This window comes from Haliaeetus albicilla, chromosome 10, assembly GCF_947461875.1.
Source record: "Haliaeetus albicilla chromosome 10, bHalAlb1.1, whole genome shotgun sequence".
Classification (NCBI taxonomy): Eukaryota; Metazoa; Chordata; class Aves; order Accipitriformes; family Accipitridae; genus Haliaeetus; species Haliaeetus albicilla.
Window position 1 is genome coordinate 21,734,534 of NC_091492.1, and position 20,989 is coordinate 21,755,522.

Here is a 20,989-nt window from a genome sequence, read left to right on the forward strand (position 1 = left end):
AAGGAGTAAGATTGTGAGAAGGTCTCTGGTAATGCCAGCTAAAATCAGAAGGAGCAGGCTGCTCTCTGGTAACTTAGTGCAATGAGCTGCTTGTTCTTAGCCATTTTGAGGCATCATTTATGCTCAGGCAACTCCAACCCCTTCTTCCCACAAGAAATTTGGAAAAATTTTAAACATACCCAGGAAAAGGAATTAAAAGGCCTCTCAGCTTTTGATTTTCTAGGTAGCACTTGTTTTCTACTTTATGCTGCCCTACAGGAATAAGAGGTACAAATTTAAATGCTATTTAATGATGGAAGATGACATTTTCATGTTCTCTCAGTTTTCAAATCCAGAATTTCAGAAAATTTTCAAAGATTTGAGATGTGAAGAGCCTCATAACACTGTCCTAGTCCCAGGTTTGCAGCAGGCTCCAGAAAAGAGCACCTAAATTGTGTGCAGAAAGCCATTGGCATTGAAAGCTGATAAAAGGTCAAATATGTTAATTAAATATTTGCTCATCTCTGTCTGGAGTCAAAGGGGCAGATTCTGGGGTGGAAGGAAGAAAGAATCAGTGTCTCTGCACGATGCAGGGCAGCTGTCATTAGAGGCTGAGCTGTTTAACTGGTGGTTTAGGCAATAAGCCACTATGTGGCTATTTCTGCCTCTTGTCTCTGGGAAGATTTTGTTATCATGGAGCAGGGCGGCCCCTTGGCAATCCCTGTAGTAAAGTCTGATGTGAGGCGATAGGTAAAGCCGGGCAGCGCTGTGGTTCCTGCAGATGGGGCCTTGCTTTTAGCTGTGTGCAGGCATTTTTTAATATTTTTCTCCAGGCTGCCAGAGAAGGGCTGTCCTCCACCTGTCCCTCTAACAGGAATGATCCAGTGCTAGGCTGCAGTAATCTGCGGAGTGAGCAAAAGCCTGGGCAGAGGAGAGTCAGGAGGCAGCCAGCTCCCTGCCTGTGCCTGCCCTCTGCACCATGGGGACTTCGTTGCCATAGCATCTACCCTTGCATTTTAGCTGTTGGTTTGTAGTGACTCAGGGGTGAGATTTCAACAAATATAATAAAAAATGTTGCAGAAGACAAAAGGTAGTGCTAAAAAAGCATGAGCAAAGAAGTGAGCACAGCTTGATGTGTGTGCATGCAAGGTAGGACCTGCCAGGGCATCCCTTGGCTCTGGCTGTGCCTGCTGCTTCCTGGAGGGCAGAAAAGCATCTATTTTAAGTGTCCCGAACCAAACTGGATTAAAACCAGGCAATACAGCAAGTAAAACAAGCAGCTTAATCTGAACCTTGTTACACTGAGGTAGCCAGAGCATCCCAGTAGGATTTCATTTAGTTCTTGGTTTGCAAGGAGATGTGGCAAGATTTTCTGCTAATGTAGATTTGCAGATTTTCTACCAAGGCAGTAAAATGCTTAACAGACCTGGCTTTCTGCTGGTTTATGAAGGTGAGAGAATATGAGGAAAAGGGAGTTTGGGAAGGAGGAAGAGAGGAGGGAAACAAAGGAATGAGCAAGCAAAAACTAGTTCTCTGCTGGGTTTGATTTGCATCGAATGCCAGAACTACTAAATGTGAAGGAACAGATTTTGCTGCCGAGAGCAGTAGGGAGAAAGGGGCGAGGTCTCCCCTGCTGGGATGCACTTTCAACTTTCTATTAGCGAATCTGCAGTACTGAAATGTGAATTAGTTGAGTGCTCAGACACCCTTTGAGTCTAGCTGCATCCCTAAACATTGCGAGTTGCCTGTGAAATCGAGCAGAGGGGGGTTGCAGCACCTTGGCAGTGGGACTGCCCCTCTGCTGAGCTGCTTTTGTCCTCTGCGAGCGCTCTCCACCTGCAAAGTCAAGCATGTTGGTGTAAACAGCCTCTGTCACTTAAGATAATATTTATAATTGTTTATTTGCATTTGAGATGGTTAAAGATATTTAGAGAGGATGCTGAGAAGGCAGAAATGCCTTGTGCTCACATCGCTTCTTGTTGCTAAAGAAGATGGGCTTGCGCTCGGCTGGCAGCCAGAGCTGCAGGTGCGCTGGTGTTGCAGAGTGGTGGGTGCCCGTAGGAAACTCCTTCTCCGGTACAGGGGAGTTCATTGATAAAGTCTTGGAGCTGTACCAGCAACTCACGAGCACCAAGGGCATGTGGGATTTTGCTCCTATCCTTTCTCTTGCAAAATAGTGCCTCTAAGTAGCAAAAAAAAACCCCAAACAAAACAAAACAGAGGAGTTTGGGGAACTATGCCCTAAAATGCTCATCTAGTCCTTGGGATAAACTTAGCAGGTAATAGGCCCTGTCCAGCCTGTGCTGGTCAAGAGAAAAAAAAAAAGCCTCAAACTAATTTCTGTGATTATCCCACCTGGTGAAGCGTAATTAATTTGAGGGTCCAGGGGGGTTTAGTTTCCCATCAGATCCAATTTGGTGTTTCTGCTAGCAGCAGAGGTGGCGGAAGGGGGAGCGAGCCCCCTGTGCTTCTGACAGCGTCAAGCTGTGAGCAGCACCGAGTGCTCGGGAAGGCAGAAGCTGGATTGGGAAAGAATTGTGGCAGGTTGGAGGAAGGGTTGGAAAATTGCCCTTTTTTTTTTTTGGTAAAGGTAGGTGCTAACTGCAACACAGAGCTGCATAAATATGGGTGGGGGAGCAACAGGCTCTGCAGGAATGACCTGGGCTTCTGATGCTTCCTGAAGCAAAGATGTCTCAACAGCATCACTTGTGAAAAACACAAATGTCACATTGGGCTAGATGAAGAGCTGTGTGTAAGAGGCACGAAGCTCCCCTTGTGCTTGACGCTCCCGAGGTTATAGCTGCAACATTGTCTCCTCTTTGTCCACAGCTTCCTTGGAAGCTAAACACTGCCGTGGCCACCTGGTTATTGCCTAACATGGATGAGCAACTGCGCTGCAGGACTCCGACCTGTGAGAAAAGCTGAAACAAAGTGGGGCTGAACCTGTGCACGTCACGCAAATAAAAAGTGAAATACCAGGCTGGTGTTGCTGCCTTAGCCATCAAGAAAAAGCGCTGAATGGTAGCCATAACGAAGCACCCCACTAGGTTTTCTGCAATGGCATTTGTTGGTGGAGAGGATCATCATTTGGAAAGGGCAGTGCTAAAGTTTTGGGGGACCCATAGAGTTGGAGGGAGGCAGGTAAGCCAGTCTTGCGTGCAAGGGAGAGGGCCTCAGCGCGCTGTGTGGAGACTGAGCTGAGATTCGGAGCAATACCCATGGCTGCATGGGAGTGGGTGGTCTGTATTCAATTAAAAATTGGAGCAGCTCCTCTGCACGGACCGAGGAAGAGCTTTTCTTCTCCCTGAAGCAGTGAGCTGGAGGGCAAGGATGCTGCTAGGAAGGAGCAAGAGGCATCCCAGCATATCAGCTCACCCCAGCCTTGCTCTGCAAAGCTGGGGGCTATGTAAATGCATTTTATTGCTTGTAAGCGGCAAGACTTAAATGTGCTGCCCATTACAAAAGCAGACAACTGCAGGCACTTAATGCAGCACCCAGAGTCTGAAAGCCTTGCTGGTAAAATGCTTAAAATGTGGCAGTAAGGGAATTTCCACTGAGCCTGTGCTGAGGGAGGGGGGCTGCGGCTGCAATGAGCTGCTGGGGTTATTGCATGGGCAGAGAGGTCGCTATGCGCAAAGAAATACCTCTTCCTTGTTTAACTTGCTGTGTGGACACGGTGAGTGTTGGCCTCTTTTTATAAAATGCTTATTTAATGGCGGATTACTCAGGATGGTAAAATCCAAGGTTGGGAGAAGGTTTCCCTTGAGCACAGGACGCTCAGCAGAAGGATGTGGGCTGCTGATCAAAAAACGAGTCTCCGGAGAGTTCCCAAGGGTGTGGGAAGGAGAAGGGAGCCATAACCCAGCTCCGCTGCTCCCCTCCATCCTCATCCTGTGATGGATGGAGGAGCGGAGCCAGCTCTGGCGCTGGGCTAGCTCTTCAAATAACTTCCACTAAGCCAAATGGGCTGCCAAGCACGGGCTGGATTTTGCTGGCTTTTGTTTTTAAGTGTTCCAGCTGCACGGCCCCTGGGTGCCAGCACAAAGCCACTTTCCCAAGTGCTGTGTCCCAGCGTGACCCTCGTACACAAGAAGCATGGGGACTTTGCCAGCTGACTCCCTCCTCCCTCTCCTGCCCTCATCTCCACCTGGATGAGGTGGCTGCAGGTTGGTGGCCACAGTGGGCTCCAGCTTGCTCACTGTGCTCTGGTAGCTCCTGGTGTGGGTAAGAAAGACAGATGGTGGCATCCCCAAAAGGTCTTTGCCCAGACAGGACGAGGCAGCCTGGGGCAGGAAGGGAGCAGCCCTACATCTCTGCTTCACCCCAGCTCACCAAGCCAGGGCAGACCCATGGAGTGCCCTGGCATCCAGGCAAAAGCTTCTGACTTTTGACCAACTGACTTTGCCAACGTGTGCTGGGAAAACTGCTCCTGGCGTCAGCCAGGCAGAGGAATTGAGATGGGATTCTCCCTGTCCCCCCTTTCCACCTGCTGTTGGAAGCAAAGCTGAGATTTTGGGGCAAACCCATCCTGGGAGGGTGCTGTGAGCTGGCCTGGTGAGATCCTGCTGCTGGGAGGCTAGGAGGGCACCCAAAAAGCTGTAGTTGCTGGGAGACTAGGAGGGCACCCAAAAAGCTGTAGTTGCTGAGCTGGTGGTGGACCTGTGTCCCACTGCTGCCACTGATCCAACACCTGGACAGATATTTTTTTACTGTGAAATTCAGAGGTCTGGCTGCCGGGGTGGAGGGGGCCACAGCATTACCAATATGATGCTCCGATGGAGGCTGTGTGGTTGCAGACACTACTTTTAGATGATCTGTCACCTAATTCAGCATCCAGCTCCCCCTTATTGCCCTAGGAGGACCTTGAAGATCCCATCTACAGTTGGATCAGCCATTGTAGATCCTGCTTTGGGGACAAGATCACTCTTACGGGAGCGCCCATTTCTCTCCATCCCCATGAAGAAAGCCCTAAGCCATGATCCGAATATGACATGCCAAATCCCGGCCCCGAAACAGAGGGTCCTGCACTGAAAGGGCAGGAGGTGCAGCCAACCCATCAAACCCTAAAACGACCAGTCTTGTGGCACCCCCAAAATGTGATTTTCCTGCCCTTGTACAGCTGCCTGCTCCCTGGGGACAACCCCAGTACTGGGCCACCCCAGTGCAGGTAGTGGGATTTACCCTGTACCCTCCTGCCAGCCCAGGCATTCTGCCCCAGGAGGGGCCATGGGTGCATCCATGCATGGGCAGATCACCCTAGCTGATAACTCAGCACCCGGTGTGGGGAAACTCCAGCACGAACATTGTCTGTGTCGGTGGGGTTTGCTGCCTGTCTCTGGGACAATGCAACCCTTAATTGTATGATCCTGTGCTCTTTTGGTAATGTGAGTCCTTGCCCATGAGCATCCTGGCTGGCTGGCTAGAAGCCACTATTCAGTATTTTCTGCTTTCTTCCAATATTTTATTCAAGTTTTTTTTTTTTGAGCAGCTATTCTGTGTTTTTTATTCATGGTTCCATATGTGGCCCCAAGTTTTCTTTGCTGCATGCTAGTCCAACCCTGCTCTGAGCACCATTTTCTCATGGCCTTTCCTACGTCCTCCATCACTGGGGCAGTCAAGCGCTTCTTGGGCTTTTAACGACTCTCCCCAACATCCCTCCAAGGAGGACGGCACTGCGAGCTCCGTTTCACAAGGGGGAACTGAAGGATTTAGGGCAAAAACACTGGCCACAGCTTTTGGATACCTGCTGTGGGAGGCATGGGGGCAGGCCGCCTTCCCAGAGGCATGAGTGTTCCCTGGGGGGGTACGGCTCCTCACGTTCCCCACCACCGGCGCCGGCTCAGCAGTTTGGCAAGTGCCGTCCTGCGTGGCTGACGGGCCGTGGGGGCCACTGTCGGGCCGTGATGGCGGCTGGGGGCCGTGACGGCCGTTGGAGGCTGTAATGGCGGTTGGGGACCGTGATGGCGCCGGCCGCTACGATGGCGCCTCGCCCTCGTGAGGGGACGACGGGCGGGGCGGAGCCAGGGGGCGCGCTGAGGGCGGGACCAGGGCAAACCGCGCGCCCCGCCCCCCGCCTCGGCCCGAAAGGGGCGTGGTCCACGGAGGGGGCGCGGCGCGCTGACGTCACCGGCGCGCTGATTTGCATACGGCGTGCGTGCCGCTGGGTGGGCGGGCGGTCGCGCCGGAGGTGGCGGATTCAAGATGGCGCCGTGCGGACGTGTCCGGAGCCGCTGCCCGGGCCCGGCGCTCCTCCTGCTCCTGGCGCTGGCGGCGCGGCCGGCGGCGGGTGGCCTTCCTCCCGCGGGCCTCGCCGCCGCTGGCGGCGGCCCGGCCCTAGCGGGACAGGCGGCGGGGCCGGGCGCGGCGGGGCCGCGAGGTCCCCGCGGCGGCGGCGGCGGCTCGGGCAGCGGGTGGAAGCTGTCGGAGGAGGCGGTGTGCCGGGAGGACGTGGTGCGGCTCTGCTCCAAGCACAGCTGGGCCAACAACCTCGCCGTCCTCGAGTGCCTGCAGGACGTCCGTGAGGTGAGGGGCCGGGCGCCGGGCCGGGCCGGGCCTACCCTACCCGCGGCGGCGAACAAAGAGCGGGGCTCCGCGCCGCCCGCGCCCCTCGGCCCCGCCGCCGCTCCTCAGCGGAGCGAGTGCAGCCCGGGCCGCCGTTTCTTCTTTATCTCGCGATTTTTGTTACAAAAACCGGGGTTCGTGTATGCAGGCCGGCGCCGGCCGCGCTTCCCGCCCTTGCGCCTCCACCGCTGTGGAGCTTCGTGTGAGGGGCTGGCGGCGAGGGCAGGGGGCCTCGGGAGAGGAGCCGCTCTCCGGCACTCCTGGGAGGGAGAGGTCTCGGTGGGATGCCTTTGTTTTGGCGTTGGTGCCTTACAGGCTTATTCGGTTTCAGAGGTTTGGGGAGAGTCCTGCCCCTGTAGCGCTGAGGAAAGGTACCTGGCTGGTAGGAGCAGTGACCCGAGAAGTGGTTGTGTTTTGTTTTGGGGTTTTTTTTGGGTTTTTTTTTTGTTTTGTTTTGTTTTTTTTTCCCCCCAGGTTCAGGTTCCCACCTTTGCGTAGAGCTCACTTGCAGAGGTGGTTGTTTTCCAGTGCTTGTCTGTGTGTGTATGAAACTAGATATGCAATCTTTAGACCTGGCTTAGTTTACGCAGGGAGGTTGGCTCTGCAGTCTCTGTTGTTCCCAAGCATCTGTCATGAGTAGTGTAAGTCCAGCTCAAAAAACTGAGTTGCCACCTCAGAGTCTTTTCTAGCCCCATCTTTTCGTTCATTCTTTGGTGGTTCTTGCTCAGTTTGAAGAAGCCTTTGGGGAAAGTGTCTTTGGCAAGCAGTTTTGGTGTGGAGGTCTGTTTAGTTCTTGGCTTCTCTGCTGTGAAGTCCAGGAATGTCAGGCTGGGTCAGTTTTAATGGTGTTTTGTCAAGTGGAAATGCAGTCAGGAAAAACCTGTGCTCCTTTCTCATCTGTTATTGCAGAGACAGCAGATGGCAGTGACTTAGTGGTTACTCTCATCAAGAGGAGTCTTGAATCAATAACTGTCAGTGATTACTTCTTGGCTTAAAATCCCCAAATAATTTAGATTTTATCTAACTTCATGTCTTAATTTTGGACAGGTAGTTTAGTAAGACACTCATAGCAGACTTTTTAAATTGAGTCCTGATGCAAAACCTGTCACAGTTATAAAGTGCTGTGATATTTGCTTTATGAATAACTTGTCCCTTACTGTTTCTTCCATCTCTCTGGGACCTTTTGGACCCCCTGTTAGAGAGGCACCATCTCTGAGAGAATCTCAGAAGCTGTGCTTAGAAGCAGTGGCTCGCAAGCTACAAGCCTGCCAAAAAGGCAAGCTGTTGTTGTTCCTTTCTTTCCAGTTGTGTGGCCCCTCCCTTCTCTTTTCATAGTTCCAGTGCTTATTGGTTTTCTGCCATTTTAGTGAGGTGGACCTTTTTATCATCTAGTTTCTCAGCTTTCTGCTGGAATAGTTTTATCATTTTAGTGAGTTAAATGCAGAGGGGCAGTGAGTGCAGGGCTAGGGCGCAGGGGTGTGCAGGGAGAAGCAAAAGATGAAGGGATGCCTCATATAACACTTTATTTTCGGCAAGTACAAGCCCTTATGTTGGTTCTGCATATCTCGTGAAAACTCCACTGTCTTTCAAATATTAGGTCTTGTCTGTGGTTTTCCTTTTCCCCTTTCAAAGCCTGCCTTGTTGTCAGCAGTTTGCTAGCTGTTGGTCTTGTCTAGCTGTAATGCTGTTTCATATCCAGTGCCGAAGGTGAATCTTGTCCTCGGGTGACATCCCAGGCATCGATAGGACATCTCAGGGTTGTTTTGGATTGAGTTTTCTCTCTGAAGGTGCCTGTCTGCGGCCTTGTCCTTATTTGTCTGTCAGCCTGTAAAGAGCACTGTCAGCTGGTCTTAGACTCAACAGTTTGCCTGCCCTAATGCCGATGTGCTGGGCTGTATCCTGATGTAAAAATGACTTCCCAGAGTGCTGCTCTGAGTAGTTAATTAAAATAACTGACTTCTGCATATCCCGATATTTAGACTCTTGAGTAAAAGTCATGAGTTGTAAACATTGGGTGGCACATCGGGTGATAGGGAACAGGGTCAGATGTTGTCTCAGACACTTACTTTGCATTGGAGGTTATAGCAGAGAAAATACATAACGTATTAGCTGTTACTGTTGTTGATCCAACTTTTAATTTTGACCCTAGAGCATCTGACAACTTGTTTGGACAATACCAGAAAAGTGATGATTATATTTTAAAATGGGTGGGGAACTAGTCTTAAGTCATACAAGCCCATTTGAAAAAAATTCGGGCTATAGTAAATGGACGATTTGGGGGAGTTGCTGTATGTGGGATAGCATCAGTGAGGACAGTGTTCGGATGCTGCTTTGCTACAAGTAGCAGATGAGATTTTTAGATGCAATTTGGTGCAGAAGCAGCCTTTTTTCCACAGATGTTTAAGATCATCTTGCTTTTCTCATAAGAAATGTTCCTTTAAAGTTGAGAAACTTTCAGTTTCAAACTGGGAGCATTACTGCTAAGATTAACCATTGATTTTTCTTCTTAGTGTGATAGAGAAAAGCTAGGACACTTTAAAATTTGAATAACCAGGGAAAACAACTATTTGAAACCTTCCTTTTGAGTCCAGAAACTGTAGAGAAAAGGAAGGATGTGTTTGTTTTGGCAGCCAGTGTGAATGCGATCACGTTATTTCAGTATCTGCTGATCTGTTAGTGCGCATGTCTTTAAAGTAAGTCCTCCTTTGCTTTTGCTGGGTAGTTCCAAATCTAAAGAAACAGGAGTGTTGAGGCTGTGGTTGACTGGTACAGGAGCCTAGCTTGTAGGGTGAATGTTGAGAAAAGCTGTTTAACACAAATATTCAGTAAAAAATAGTTTGAAACAAAAGAAAACAGTAAAAAAACCCAAACAATCCAAGCAAATCCAAAATAATGAATTTTGAAGTTTTGGTTTTGAGAGGTTACTTGTAGACTGTCAATTTAAAGTATTATCAACACAGATATTTAAGCACTGTGTATTTCTAGAATTCTTTTTTTAAAAAAAATCAAACCCCCAGACTGATATCAAATACTTTACCACTAATTTTCCAGCAAGTCAATGAAATGCTTAATTGATGTAGTGCAGAGTCTGCTTCTGCAGGTGCAGAGCTCTTCTGCATTTCAGGTTGTTGAACTGTTTGAAAGGTAGAAATCAAGGGACAATCATGCTTTTCTGCTTTTCTTTCATAGTAGAAGAATGGGAAGGATGCTCCTTAATTGGAGGAGGTAGTGATCAGAGCTGGTCAGCTTAAACTTCTTTGACTATAATCAGAAAATAGAATCAAGAGCATATTTTGGTGCATTTTCCAGATGAATTAGTTTCCTTCAAGTTAAAATTATTTGTGTACTGCATACATTACTGTTTTGAGTTGCTTAAATTTTGTCATCATTGTTTTAATTGTTACCCAAATAACTTTATGCCCAGATATAAAAAGAGGAGAATGGGGGGTGTATACTTCTGTTTTTCAAAAATGTGTTTTAAAGGGTTTTTTTGGAAGTTACTCTGACTGCTAGCTTGTTTCTAGAGAGACTTCAGTGCTTGTGTTTCACTCAACATAGACTGCAGCCTTTAAGCACTTTTTAATGGGGTGCTTATTAAACTAATTTCCATGGTGGTTCTTGTATAAACAAACCCATGAAATATTAATATATTTGCTAGCTAAAAATTTTTGCATGATTAATGATGACTTGCATTTAAAGCATGAGTGAGCTGTTGAATTTGAGGTAGGAAACAGTAGCAGGTATGAAAATATCTTAACCGGTGTAGCTCTCTTATCTGGTTTATTAGTGGAGCATAATTTTACTGTTAAATATACCTTAGATCTGATTAATCAATGAATTATCCTGATGTCATAATTGTTGAGCTTTACTTGCATTGTGCTTGTAAAGACTATGTAATATTCAAAGCATTATATCCATCTATATAATGCTAACGCATTATAGGCTAAATAGTTTTTCTAAGATCAAATGGTCATGGTTAAGTTGGGATTAGAGATCAGAGTTTTGGCCTCCCGCTTCTTTCTTTGTCCTGAATGGTTCCGATTCTTTGGTAGCATCTTTATGGCAGGGACAGTATAATTGAACCTGAATGCTCTGCTTTCTGGAAAAAAAATAAGGCGCTCTTAATGTTGAGGATTGGGTTAAGAACAAAGCAAGTTAATCTTGAAGCTGTGTATTTTAAGAATAGTATTTTTCCTGTTATTTCAGATGCATAGTGTAAAATGCCAGAAAATTCATTTGATGTGACTTACAGACTAGGAAGTGTGTAACACTTGACAGGTTGGGAACTGGCATGTTTCTTCTGTATAAATGTTTTATTCCTCATTCTGTGGAGGCTTCCCTGAAGCTTTTTGGTTGCACTGAGGTGGGTGTGATGTGTTAGCGTAGCTTGATTTATTTTAATTTTTTTCCCCCTTTTATCTCTGCAGTTTATTGAGTTGGAGGGTGAAGGTTTTGTTTTGACTCAACATGCGACATTATCTCATATTTGAGCATGTACTCATGTTTCCATCTCTCACAGCTTTCCCATGCACAAGTGGAGGCTGGCATTTAAGGTACCTTTTTTGAGATGTCTGGGCTGTGGCAGCAAATGACTGTTTACCTGTCCAGAGCTGTAAGTGAGGGCTGTGGATTAAACATAGCACAGGGGTGGGCTAGTTTTTAGGAAATGCAAATAGTGAAGACACTGTTTACTGACTTGGCCATCTCCTTCAGTGCTTATAGCTTGTTTTTGTCCCACAAAACCTCCAGGCATTCTCCCTGGCTTTCAGGTGAGCTGTTTTGAATGGGAACTACCTGTTTCTCAGGGCGGTAAGTACATAGTTGTGAGTTGGAGGCTGTTCTGGTTCTCTAATCATTACTGTTGCAAAGGAGTAGGCAGTTAGTATTCCGGTGATGCTCTTGCAGTGTCTACAGCATTATCATCTGGTTCAGATATCAACACGCAAAGGGATTCTTTTTTTAAAGGCAATGATCAGAAACCTGGAAAATGTACTTTAAGCCTTACCAAGGGCTTTGCTTACACTCTCCCTTTTTTCTAAGGGATATTGACCTGCTGATGATTCAAAGCCACCTGTACAGGGCACAGGAGTTTAAGAACTCTTATGTCCTTAAGAAAAAAAAAAAAGGGGGAGAATTCTTACCCGTAGTTGAAATTGAGCTAACTTAAAGTAAAAACATGTTGTAATTTTAAGAGATTGAGTTAATTATTGGGGTATAGCTGGATGCTAGACTCTGTATGAGTTGAAGCCCGTGCATCTGTATTAGAAATTTCCATATACCATTCTGTCTCTAACTGAATTTAATGAAGAATTTACAGTGGTTTCTGGCAGATGCAAATTAATTAGAATGGTCAAGACTGGTCTCTTCTGCTTCTAAAAATCATAAAATGGAAGATGGATCTATCAAAGTCAATGGAAGGGAATGGTTGGACCTAGGAGGAAGGGATTGAGATGATAAAGTTTTAAAAAAACATATAAGCAACAACAAAAGAAAGTGATGGAGACAAGGCTGGAACACTCTCTGAAGCTTTTTCTCCTGAGGCTTGGCTTCTTAACTGAGATTAGCCACATTTTTGTTCTGAAGTTCTTGTTTTTCCTTGTGTTCAGATAGTGTCAGCCCAATTTTCTCCTGGCCTTTGTAGTTAAGTCTTAAATTAAAATTCTAAATACAATTTAGAAGTCTGATTTGTGTTTGGATTACTTACTTTGGCATCAGCCTTTGGCTTCATCTCAGGTTGTAGCAATATTTAAAAATACCCTTTTCCTCTTACTAAAGCCACATGTGAGCTGACTAGAGGGTAAGGTGGTCTCTCTCCTGCTAGGTCCTGGACTTACTGTATTGTGAACAGAGTATTAAGCATAGGTTCTTCATTATCCATATCCTTAGCAATCTTAACAGCTGCTGTACTTCTGCTTATCTGAGAGTTATTTTGGGGGTTTTTTTGGTTGGGTTGGGTTTTTTTTGTGTGGTGGTTTTGTTTTTTTTTTTTTTTCCTTCTCCAGTTTTGTGCTGTTCTTGGCAGGCTGATACTTGTGGTAGCTGGTTATGCATCAGTTTGGCCTGGGATGTTTGGCTTAATAAAAGGGATTATCTTACAAGTCTGCTTCCTCTAGTGACCTGGCACTGCTGGCCTGCTGCAGCTCTGAATACTGAGGAGAAAAAGAACGGAAATACAAGGGGAGGAGTAGAGTTTGATGCAGGGTGTGCAGTCTGAGCTTGGCTCAGGATGAACTGAGAAAGCTGTGTTATGCAGAGGTCTGGTTTTGGGGAGGTGATTTACTGAGCCAAATAGTTGAATATATTGAAAAGCAAAGACCCAGTCAGTCATGACAGAGACAGGTACAGCTAGATTGTGTTTTCCCTGCTTGCATCTTCTCTCTCATACTGGAGGAAAGGAGATCACACTAGTGCTGCTTTGGGTTGTCAGGGTTGGAACAGAATGATTTGAGGAAAGATTATTCTAGGCAAATTGTGTGCTGTCTTTATTTTCTAGTATAGAGATAATGTCTAGATGTTCTTTATAGCATAGCTTTCCTGCATGTGAGCACCACGTTCTCGGCAGACTCTGCTTGTTTCGGTCTTTGGAAAATGTATGCTTACTTTTCAAAAAGCTTTGCAGTTATTCTTCCTAATAATAAACTGCAAAGAGCTGAATGAATAAAAGGTCTAGGTAATTGCCTTTTTATTTGAAATCTTGCCTCAAAATAGTTTTTTTGATCTTCTGACTGATTTAGTTTTAAGATCTGTGAAGTTGGTTGCTATGGCACTAAAAAATTTCAGTTCTGTTAGCTGATAATTTCATGTCATCATGGGATACTTCCATTTTCTGGATGTTCAATTTAGCAGTATCCATGGCAGTGTGCTAGGTGAGGAGCAGAGATCCTCACTTCCTCAGGTACAAGCTTGTAGCATAATTGCAACCTTTCTTCATTAAGACAGTAGATGAAAACCCATACAGTTCAACTCCTGAGCAGAGATGGCATTCATAAAAACTGCGTCCTGGCATGCTGGTGTCTGAATGTCTGCAGTTCAGAGCTGAGGAATTTCCTTCAGTAGTTAGAGAGGAGTCTGTTTTCTCAATGCTGCCTTTTTGGGGGTGTAGTGCTCAAGTTTATTTTATTTTCTCCTTTGGATAAGCATATCTTGTAGCTTTCTTACAGCTTTGTGAGCTTAGATTTCATGTGTTTGCATTAGAGTGCATTACTTGGTTGTAATGTCTAAAATTTTGCATTAACCCAAACTGCGCATTTGATGTCTTTATTATTGTCAGTGCTGTGGCTTAAGACTAATGGTACACATCTAATATCTCTTTTGCCAGGTAACAACACAGGGACAAATGAATATTAATCATGCAGGACAGGAATATTTATTTGCTGCATTTGTTATTATTTGCATCTTTGCCTGAAGCAATGCCTAAGAACTGCTGAGGTAACAAAAAAGGTAGTATTTAGTGTAATAAATATTCATGGTTTCTCTACACGCCTGAAGTATTTTACTCTTTTGCAGTTAGTAGAACTGTGTGCTCTTCTGTGAAAAACTTCTTGTAGTTTCCTTATTTGATTCTCAGGAGTTTTGAGTCTCTTCTAGAGAACACAGCTTGTTGTGTTGATGTAATTAAGTACTTACATGTAACAGGGTAGGTTAATAACAAATAGCTATTCCAGCCCTGCTATGCAAAATCATTCAGGCAAATGTGCTGTCTTTTGTTTGAAAAATAATGCCTAGCTTAATCTGGTAGCGAGTTTGTTTTCTAGATCTCTTGAATCGTAACAGGAGGCTCACCAGCCTTCATCATGCTCAGTAGTTTGCTAATTGAGACTTTATTTTCCAAAGTGTCATGTTAGTGCACGGTAAAATACTTTCCACCAAGTGAACTGCAAAACAAACTCGGCAGAGCATGCATTCTAAGTGTTGAAGTACTTGCCCTACAAAAAGTTTTGATAGAATTAAAAAAAAAAAAACCAAACAAACAACAAACCCAAACAAACAACAAACCCAAACCTGCTTGGCTTGTAGACTTTCTGTAACAGTCCAGGCTTGATTTGAGCTGAGTCAACTTTTGTTACACTGTTCTCAGCTGAGTTGAAATAAGATCTGCAAGAAGCTTACAGTAAGCTCTTTCATTATCAAATTGATTTTCTTTCTTATGTCAGTGTCTCTGTGGCCTAGCTACATATGTCATAAAATCAGAAAAACTAATCGCTTTCAAGTAAATGACTGCAACACCACAGTTGTCATAATGTACAACATGAATTGTGCATGAGACTGCAATTCTTTAGCCGTGTTCTTGGTGATTTAAACAAATCAGTATTAATGTGATCCTCTTATTGTAGAATTCAGACAGGCTAGTCAAAATCTGATATCCACTGATATAAGGTCCTGAGTAAATGCAGGTGCGGAGAACCATTGGCCGTGAGTTTTATTTGTCAAGCATTTTATATTGCTATTCACATATGACATTGTGTTGACCCTGCTGCTTTTTTGATTGTTATCTTTGAACTGATGCTATGAGCGCTGTATTTTTGGTGCTTCAGTATTTGAGACACGTGAGTTGATGGGTCTCTCACCATAGCACAGCTGTTCAAACTCATGATGGCATCTGTCTTACCTTACTGAAGTCCGTAGAGTTGACTCTGTGTAATCAATGAGTATGCTGATGTTGTCTTTCTTGCTGCCAGTTTTCAGACCAAAGGCTCAGTCTGCTTTTCAGTAACGTATGTACTTTGCAGCTAGTGTCATTGAAGAAGTGTGGAAAAGTCTGAGTTGCATGTTATAGTTGGCAACCGGAACTACATTCTTGATGAGTAAGTATAGAACAACATACAGGAAAGTCTTTTTAGTCAGCGTAGAACTGGAGAAACTCAGCATGCTGTAAACTGTGGTTTGAATGGGAGGCTTCTTACAGCAACCTTAACAATCCATGTTTTTCTGCTGAAAACAGTGAGGTGAATTTTCTGCAACTGTCTGCTTCTCAAGCAAGGATTCAGCAGGATAACAGGTCAATGCTTACTGGAGGGAAGTACAGGTTAGAAAATACTTAACAGCAGTTGCTGCTGGAAAACACAGAGCTGTTTGACTCAGTATCTGCAGCAAAAGGTAAAGATCTTGTGAATGTAGTAATATTGCTTACTTTTTTTAGCCGAAGGCTTCCAGGCAGCGATCAGCAGCCATCTTCACTTATTTTGTTTCTGATTAGTCATATGAAGCAATAGTATTTTTTAAAGTCAAAAAGAAAAAGCTGAAACACTAGTTTTTGGTCTAAGTTTTCTCTACATTTTTATTAAATTGAATACTGGAATGAGACTCCCATGGTGAATGCTTGTCCTGTCTCTAGGAATCCTAATGATAACAGCATCATCTGGGAAGGTGTGGTGCTAGGGAACATACTTTTCCCTTAACTGATTCACAGCTCTAAAGGTGTATGCTCATTCTAATGTTATTGTTAATAGCCTTAATTAGATGTATATGTGCAAAATACTAGTTGTAGGAAGGATGTGATTCTGCACTTTCCTTGCAGAACACAAACAAAGCCTTGCTGTGTTTTATATTTTTGCTTTGTGACCCTTTACCTGTGCTTTAGCAGGCACCGAACATATGGTGAACCATCACTGATAATACTCTCCTCTCTGACTACAGAAATAGCAGCAGTGTATAGGGTAGACTTTTGTGGAATAATGCAGAGTTTGTTCTAGCTCAGGTACTCGGCAGTGTGGCTTGAGCTTGTCCACAGCAAACCCCTTTCACGTGCTCTGAGGCTACATGGCTTCCTTTCTATGAGCAGCTCACATGTAAGGCCTACACAGAGAGGAAAAGCATACAACAAGCCACAAACTACAGGTTTTTTTTGTTTCCCTCCCCTCCTCCAGGCATTTGTGAACTCTTCCAGCGTCCTATTGTATAAAACCATAGTCTAAACTTGTTCTGCTAGGGAGACTGCTGATGGAATTTAGATTCTTCTCTTTGTATGTCAGCTCTTCCCAAAGTAATTTCCCCAAATACTTTCCTCCCTTGAGACATTCCAGTGAAATCCATCATGACTTTGTGATGTCCTCAAAGATTATTTAATAAATGCTGTCTTCTAATGTCTGTTTTACTTACCAGGGTTCACAGCATCTTAAACTTAGAATACTTGCAAAAGGCATTTTCTGAAAACTTCCTAAGAATACTAGAGAGCTCAGATAGGCTGTTGTGTTGTGTTGACATGCAGCTGTGAGGAGTATTGAACTTGGATTTCTCTGCTGTGTAATTAAAAGAGAAGGTGAGAATCAGTGCTCCAGTCACTTTACCTGCTGGTTGTCAGCCCACAACTGTATTATCTAATGTGTTGTCTGAAGTGGCTTAGGGCAAATGGAAATAGGCAAAAATCTTCCTATGGCTTAGAGTTGTACATCCTGAAAAACTTTAAATAACATGGCAGCATATTGTTGCCATCTTAAAGTGATCTTTTGTCTGTTGGGAGATGGAGTTTGATCTCTGACTGTAATCACTTCTGCATTACCTAGTGGGACCACTAATTTGGAATTGGTGCCCTGTTTAGGAGATCAAAATTTTGGCTTAAAAAAGCGCCCCTCTGTGAACCTAATACCGAGCCATTCAAGCAGAATGGTAAAAAAGGAAGATGTTAAGAGCAAGGTAGTAGAGTAGCTTATAGCCCATTAGACATTAAAATGTTGGAGAACCTCTGTATATCTTCAAAACTTTATTGTCTCAAGCTTTAAGGCAGAGTATTATTTCATATACCTTGATTGTTCTGATCTTAAATTGGACCAGAAGAGTCTTTCAAAACTGAACTTTTGTTCTCAGGAACCATTTAAAATAAGCTTGTGGAGGCTGGCTGATAATACAATTCACTACCTTGGGAGCCATGTTGCTGAAAGTACTTCTGAACAGCCCTTTTGGGGTTTGGCATGGTTTTCTTTAAGTTCTTTGTTTGTATGTTGCATACAATGTTTTCATAGTATTAAAAGCCATAAAATGAAATTAATCAAGAGGTCATCTTTGAAAGGTATCTAAAATAATGCCTCAAAGTTGTCAAAACATTGCATGTAAGTAAAATTTGGGCAGTGTGAGTACGGTGCTATTTGCTCCCATAATTTATAGAGCTCATTGTTTTGTTTTGCTGTCTAGAATAAGTTCATCGATTTGGGACCTGTCCCTTGGTAGCACTGTTTTGGGTATGTCTTACTACATGTTCAGACCTGAATGCAAGACTTCAGCAGTGAGCTTCCTTCTGTGTACACTGGTGAATCTGAAACCATATGGACAGGTGAGCCGTGTGGGTTGTCAGTAGGTGAGCATCTTTATAGGAAGAGATTGGGGAAGATGGAGAATTGAACAGCACAGTCACTTTCCCAGTCATGAAGCCACCTGGAAATGAAGGGAAGGACGATGATGTCAGGGTTGTTACTCTTTCTGCTTCTAGAAGCTGATCTGCAGTAGCTGAGAGGATCCACTCTCAGGCAGGCAGTGCTTTTTGCCACTGTTTCCCAGCTGGGACTCTTACTTGCAGTAGGCTTGTGTTGAGCATCTGGGCATGTAGCCATCATTAATAGTCAAGGTGGACACTCTTCTTGTTTGTTTTTAACATGGATTTTTTCATATCCCTTATTCAAATGTCAAACCAAAGCTATGCTAGCCAAATCATCTTAATTAAGTCTTCCCAGGGCAAGGTACAGGAACTATTATTCTAACTTGCTCTTGGGTCGAACGTACTTATTTTCCTAGAAATAGATTGTAATATTCTGTGATACTGATAAAATCACAGACTTGGCCTGACGACAGTGAATACAGTAGCTGGAAGGAATGATTCATTTCATAGAGAAGCAAATAAGAGATTTCTATTAGAATCTCTTCTTGGATTGCATGACATATTGCTGGGATTTTGACCATGGAAGTATTTATCTTGAAGTTCCGATGTTTTTGGTTGGATGCAGTAACAGTAGAAAGATGCTGCCTTTCCCTGGAAGAGGTACATGATCAGGTGAATCTTCGAGAATAATAATGACTTGGAAAGGATAGAAATCCTTTCTATCCTGGCGCTCCAGGTAGTGGTAGTTGTTAGTGGCCACCTTAGTAAAGCATATCTTGCATCTTGTTCTGAGGACTGCTGCAGCCCTCGTGCAAGGGGTAGCAGAACTTCTTCCACATCAATTGCCATTCCTGTAGAATTACCCCCATGGATATGCTCTTAATTTGCAGTCTTGTCTGGTTTTTGTCTTACTGGGTTGCTCCCATTTGTCCTTTTCCAGGTCTGGCTGTCCAAGCTTAAAAAGGTACTGTAAATCTGACAGGTATTCTGTAAATCTGACAGGTATGCAAGGTTGATGATATCTTGGGCTGGACCTGGATGAGAACCTGTGTTACGATCCTGCATCACTTTGGGAGCTGCTGGTTAAAATAATTCTGCTTTGGTTTCCTCAGCTACAGTACTTGGCAACAGTAGAATAGTACATGGGCTGAAAGTGTGGGCAAAACAGCAAGTCTGTCTTGGTTCCATGAACAGAGGTGAGGTGTTTTGGTTTTTTTTCTGCTTTTCAGCATTACATGTTCCATAACAGTTGAGCTTTGCGTGTATAATCTTGGGAATGAGTAGCATCTCTTAATGGTGAGCAAAATGTGGGTTTTTTTAAAATTAGTCTCTCACCTGAATGAGACATAGCTATGTTTCTTCTTACTTACAAAAAACCCAAGAACAAACCATGTTTAACATTTACTGCCAAGACTTGCTGTATCAAAAGATAACAGTGTAAGATAAAAGATAACACTGGGTGCAGATCTGAGTTACTTGGTGTTTCACATCCTTTCTTATTGTCTGTTGCTAGCTCTAATCCAATGAAAGAGCCTTCTGAAAAATATGGAAGAGTTTCTTTTGCCTGTAGCATTTCAGAGTCTTAAAAACAGTGTGTGGGATTGAACTGTTGCTTCATCCTTCTTCTGCAGCAAATCTGCAACTTGTTTTAGTCCGAAAGGAATTCTAGGACTACAAGAGCAATATCCTATTTCTGTACCAAAATGCCTGAGGCTTTCGTCAAAGAGAAGTGTTATCTGGAGTAGGATATTATTGCCCTGAAGAGGTTTTTTGTTCTTAGACTTGATATTCACATGCCTAGTAAATATTTGGGATTTGATTGCTCTAGGCATTCATCCTTCAGGAAAACTGGAACTCCTCCTTTTAATGTGACAGAGACCCTGGGAGCAGCTGTGGAGGATGGAAGGGGCATAGATAGCTTGTCCTCAAATTCTCTAGACAATGTGTCTTGCAAAGTTTCTCGCACATGTTTATGAAGTCGTGTGTAATCTGCGACAAGCTGTGGATCTGCTTGAGAGTGTAAGAGCCTGAGGTACCTGTGTGATGAATACTACTCGTGACTTTGGGAATATTGCAGTGTTCTGTCTTACCCTTGGCTGTAAGACTGTGGACATGGTTGGGTAGTTTTATCAATGAAACTCACTGCTTGCTGTTGAGAAGAAAGTGCTCATTGAGGAAAACAACAGATAAGTTATCAAAATAACCCTTGCTCCTGGAGAGCTGCTGGTGGAGCAGAGAGGGAGGCCTATCGGTCACACTTGCATTTGAATAACATGACATAACATAACATGAAACAGTTTAGGATGAAGGGAGCAGGGGGACTGCACTTCCAGCCCTTCAGGCTTGCTTTGTGTTCAGACCTTGGTTGCTTGGGTAGGATGTGTGGGATTTAAATGTCAAATTAAGCTTAATAGTTTTAAGTCTTGGCATGTGTGAGGCTTGTCCAAGCTTAAATAAACTCAGTGCAGAACTAAAATGATGTGCATCTCTTACATGGATATGTGCAGTTGAGTACTTGTTAGCTATGTTATCGAGGCCTAATTTTTTTATAAGGTGTTTGAATTTTTACAAAATGTCCTGGTGAACCTAAGCTAAGATTTTTTTTCTTTGAGCTGTTTAACAAATTGTCAGTAATCTGTTCTTTTTTGTTGGTTTAAAAAAAAGACTCCCCGGTTGACTTCATTTAGACTGTTTGACCATTTACTTAGTGTTGAAGTATCTGTGTCCTGAATTGTGATTTTGGTGGGTGTTTCAAGTAGTTTATGCTGTAAATTTGGAGCAGTGCTCTAGCAGATAGGAGAGGCAGTGGCTTTGTCTGTGGAGTGAAGGGGCATGTTGGCCCATCTGACTGAGTAGTGAGGCCTGCAGCAGGTGGGGAATATATGCTAGAGATGTGTCAACAGTTACAGCTAAATTGCTGCATGAGGATTTGGGATTTCCCTGTTCCCATAAAGGGAAACAGCTTTAGCTTGGATTTCTTTATTAACAGTCTCTCTTTCTTCTGTTCATGGAATAAGCTGGCCTGTCTGGTCACTCATTCAGAAATGTTCCAACATAACAGTTTCTGGATGAGGTGGTCAGCTGATCTCCCAGGAGTGATTTCTCTGGATAAGATAGTGCATGTTCAGTATAGCTTTCAAG

General features: G+C 44.2%; 1 protein-coding gene across 1 annotated transcript in view; it reads left to right on the top strand.

Moving 5' to 3' along the window:
* The first annotated feature begins 6,151 nt into the window (after positions 1–6,151).
* The window catches only part of GLG1 (golgi glycoprotein 1), an 89,186-nt gene continuing 74,348 nt past the window's right edge, over positions 6,152–20,989 (top strand). Inside the window, exon 1 of the mRNA XM_069793796.1 lies at positions 6,152–6,501. Within this exon, the coding sequence (XP_069649897.1) occupies positions 6,181–6,501 (321 nt within the window). The 5' untranslated portion in view covers positions 6,152–6,180. The remainder of the gene's footprint in view (positions 6,502–20,989) is intronic.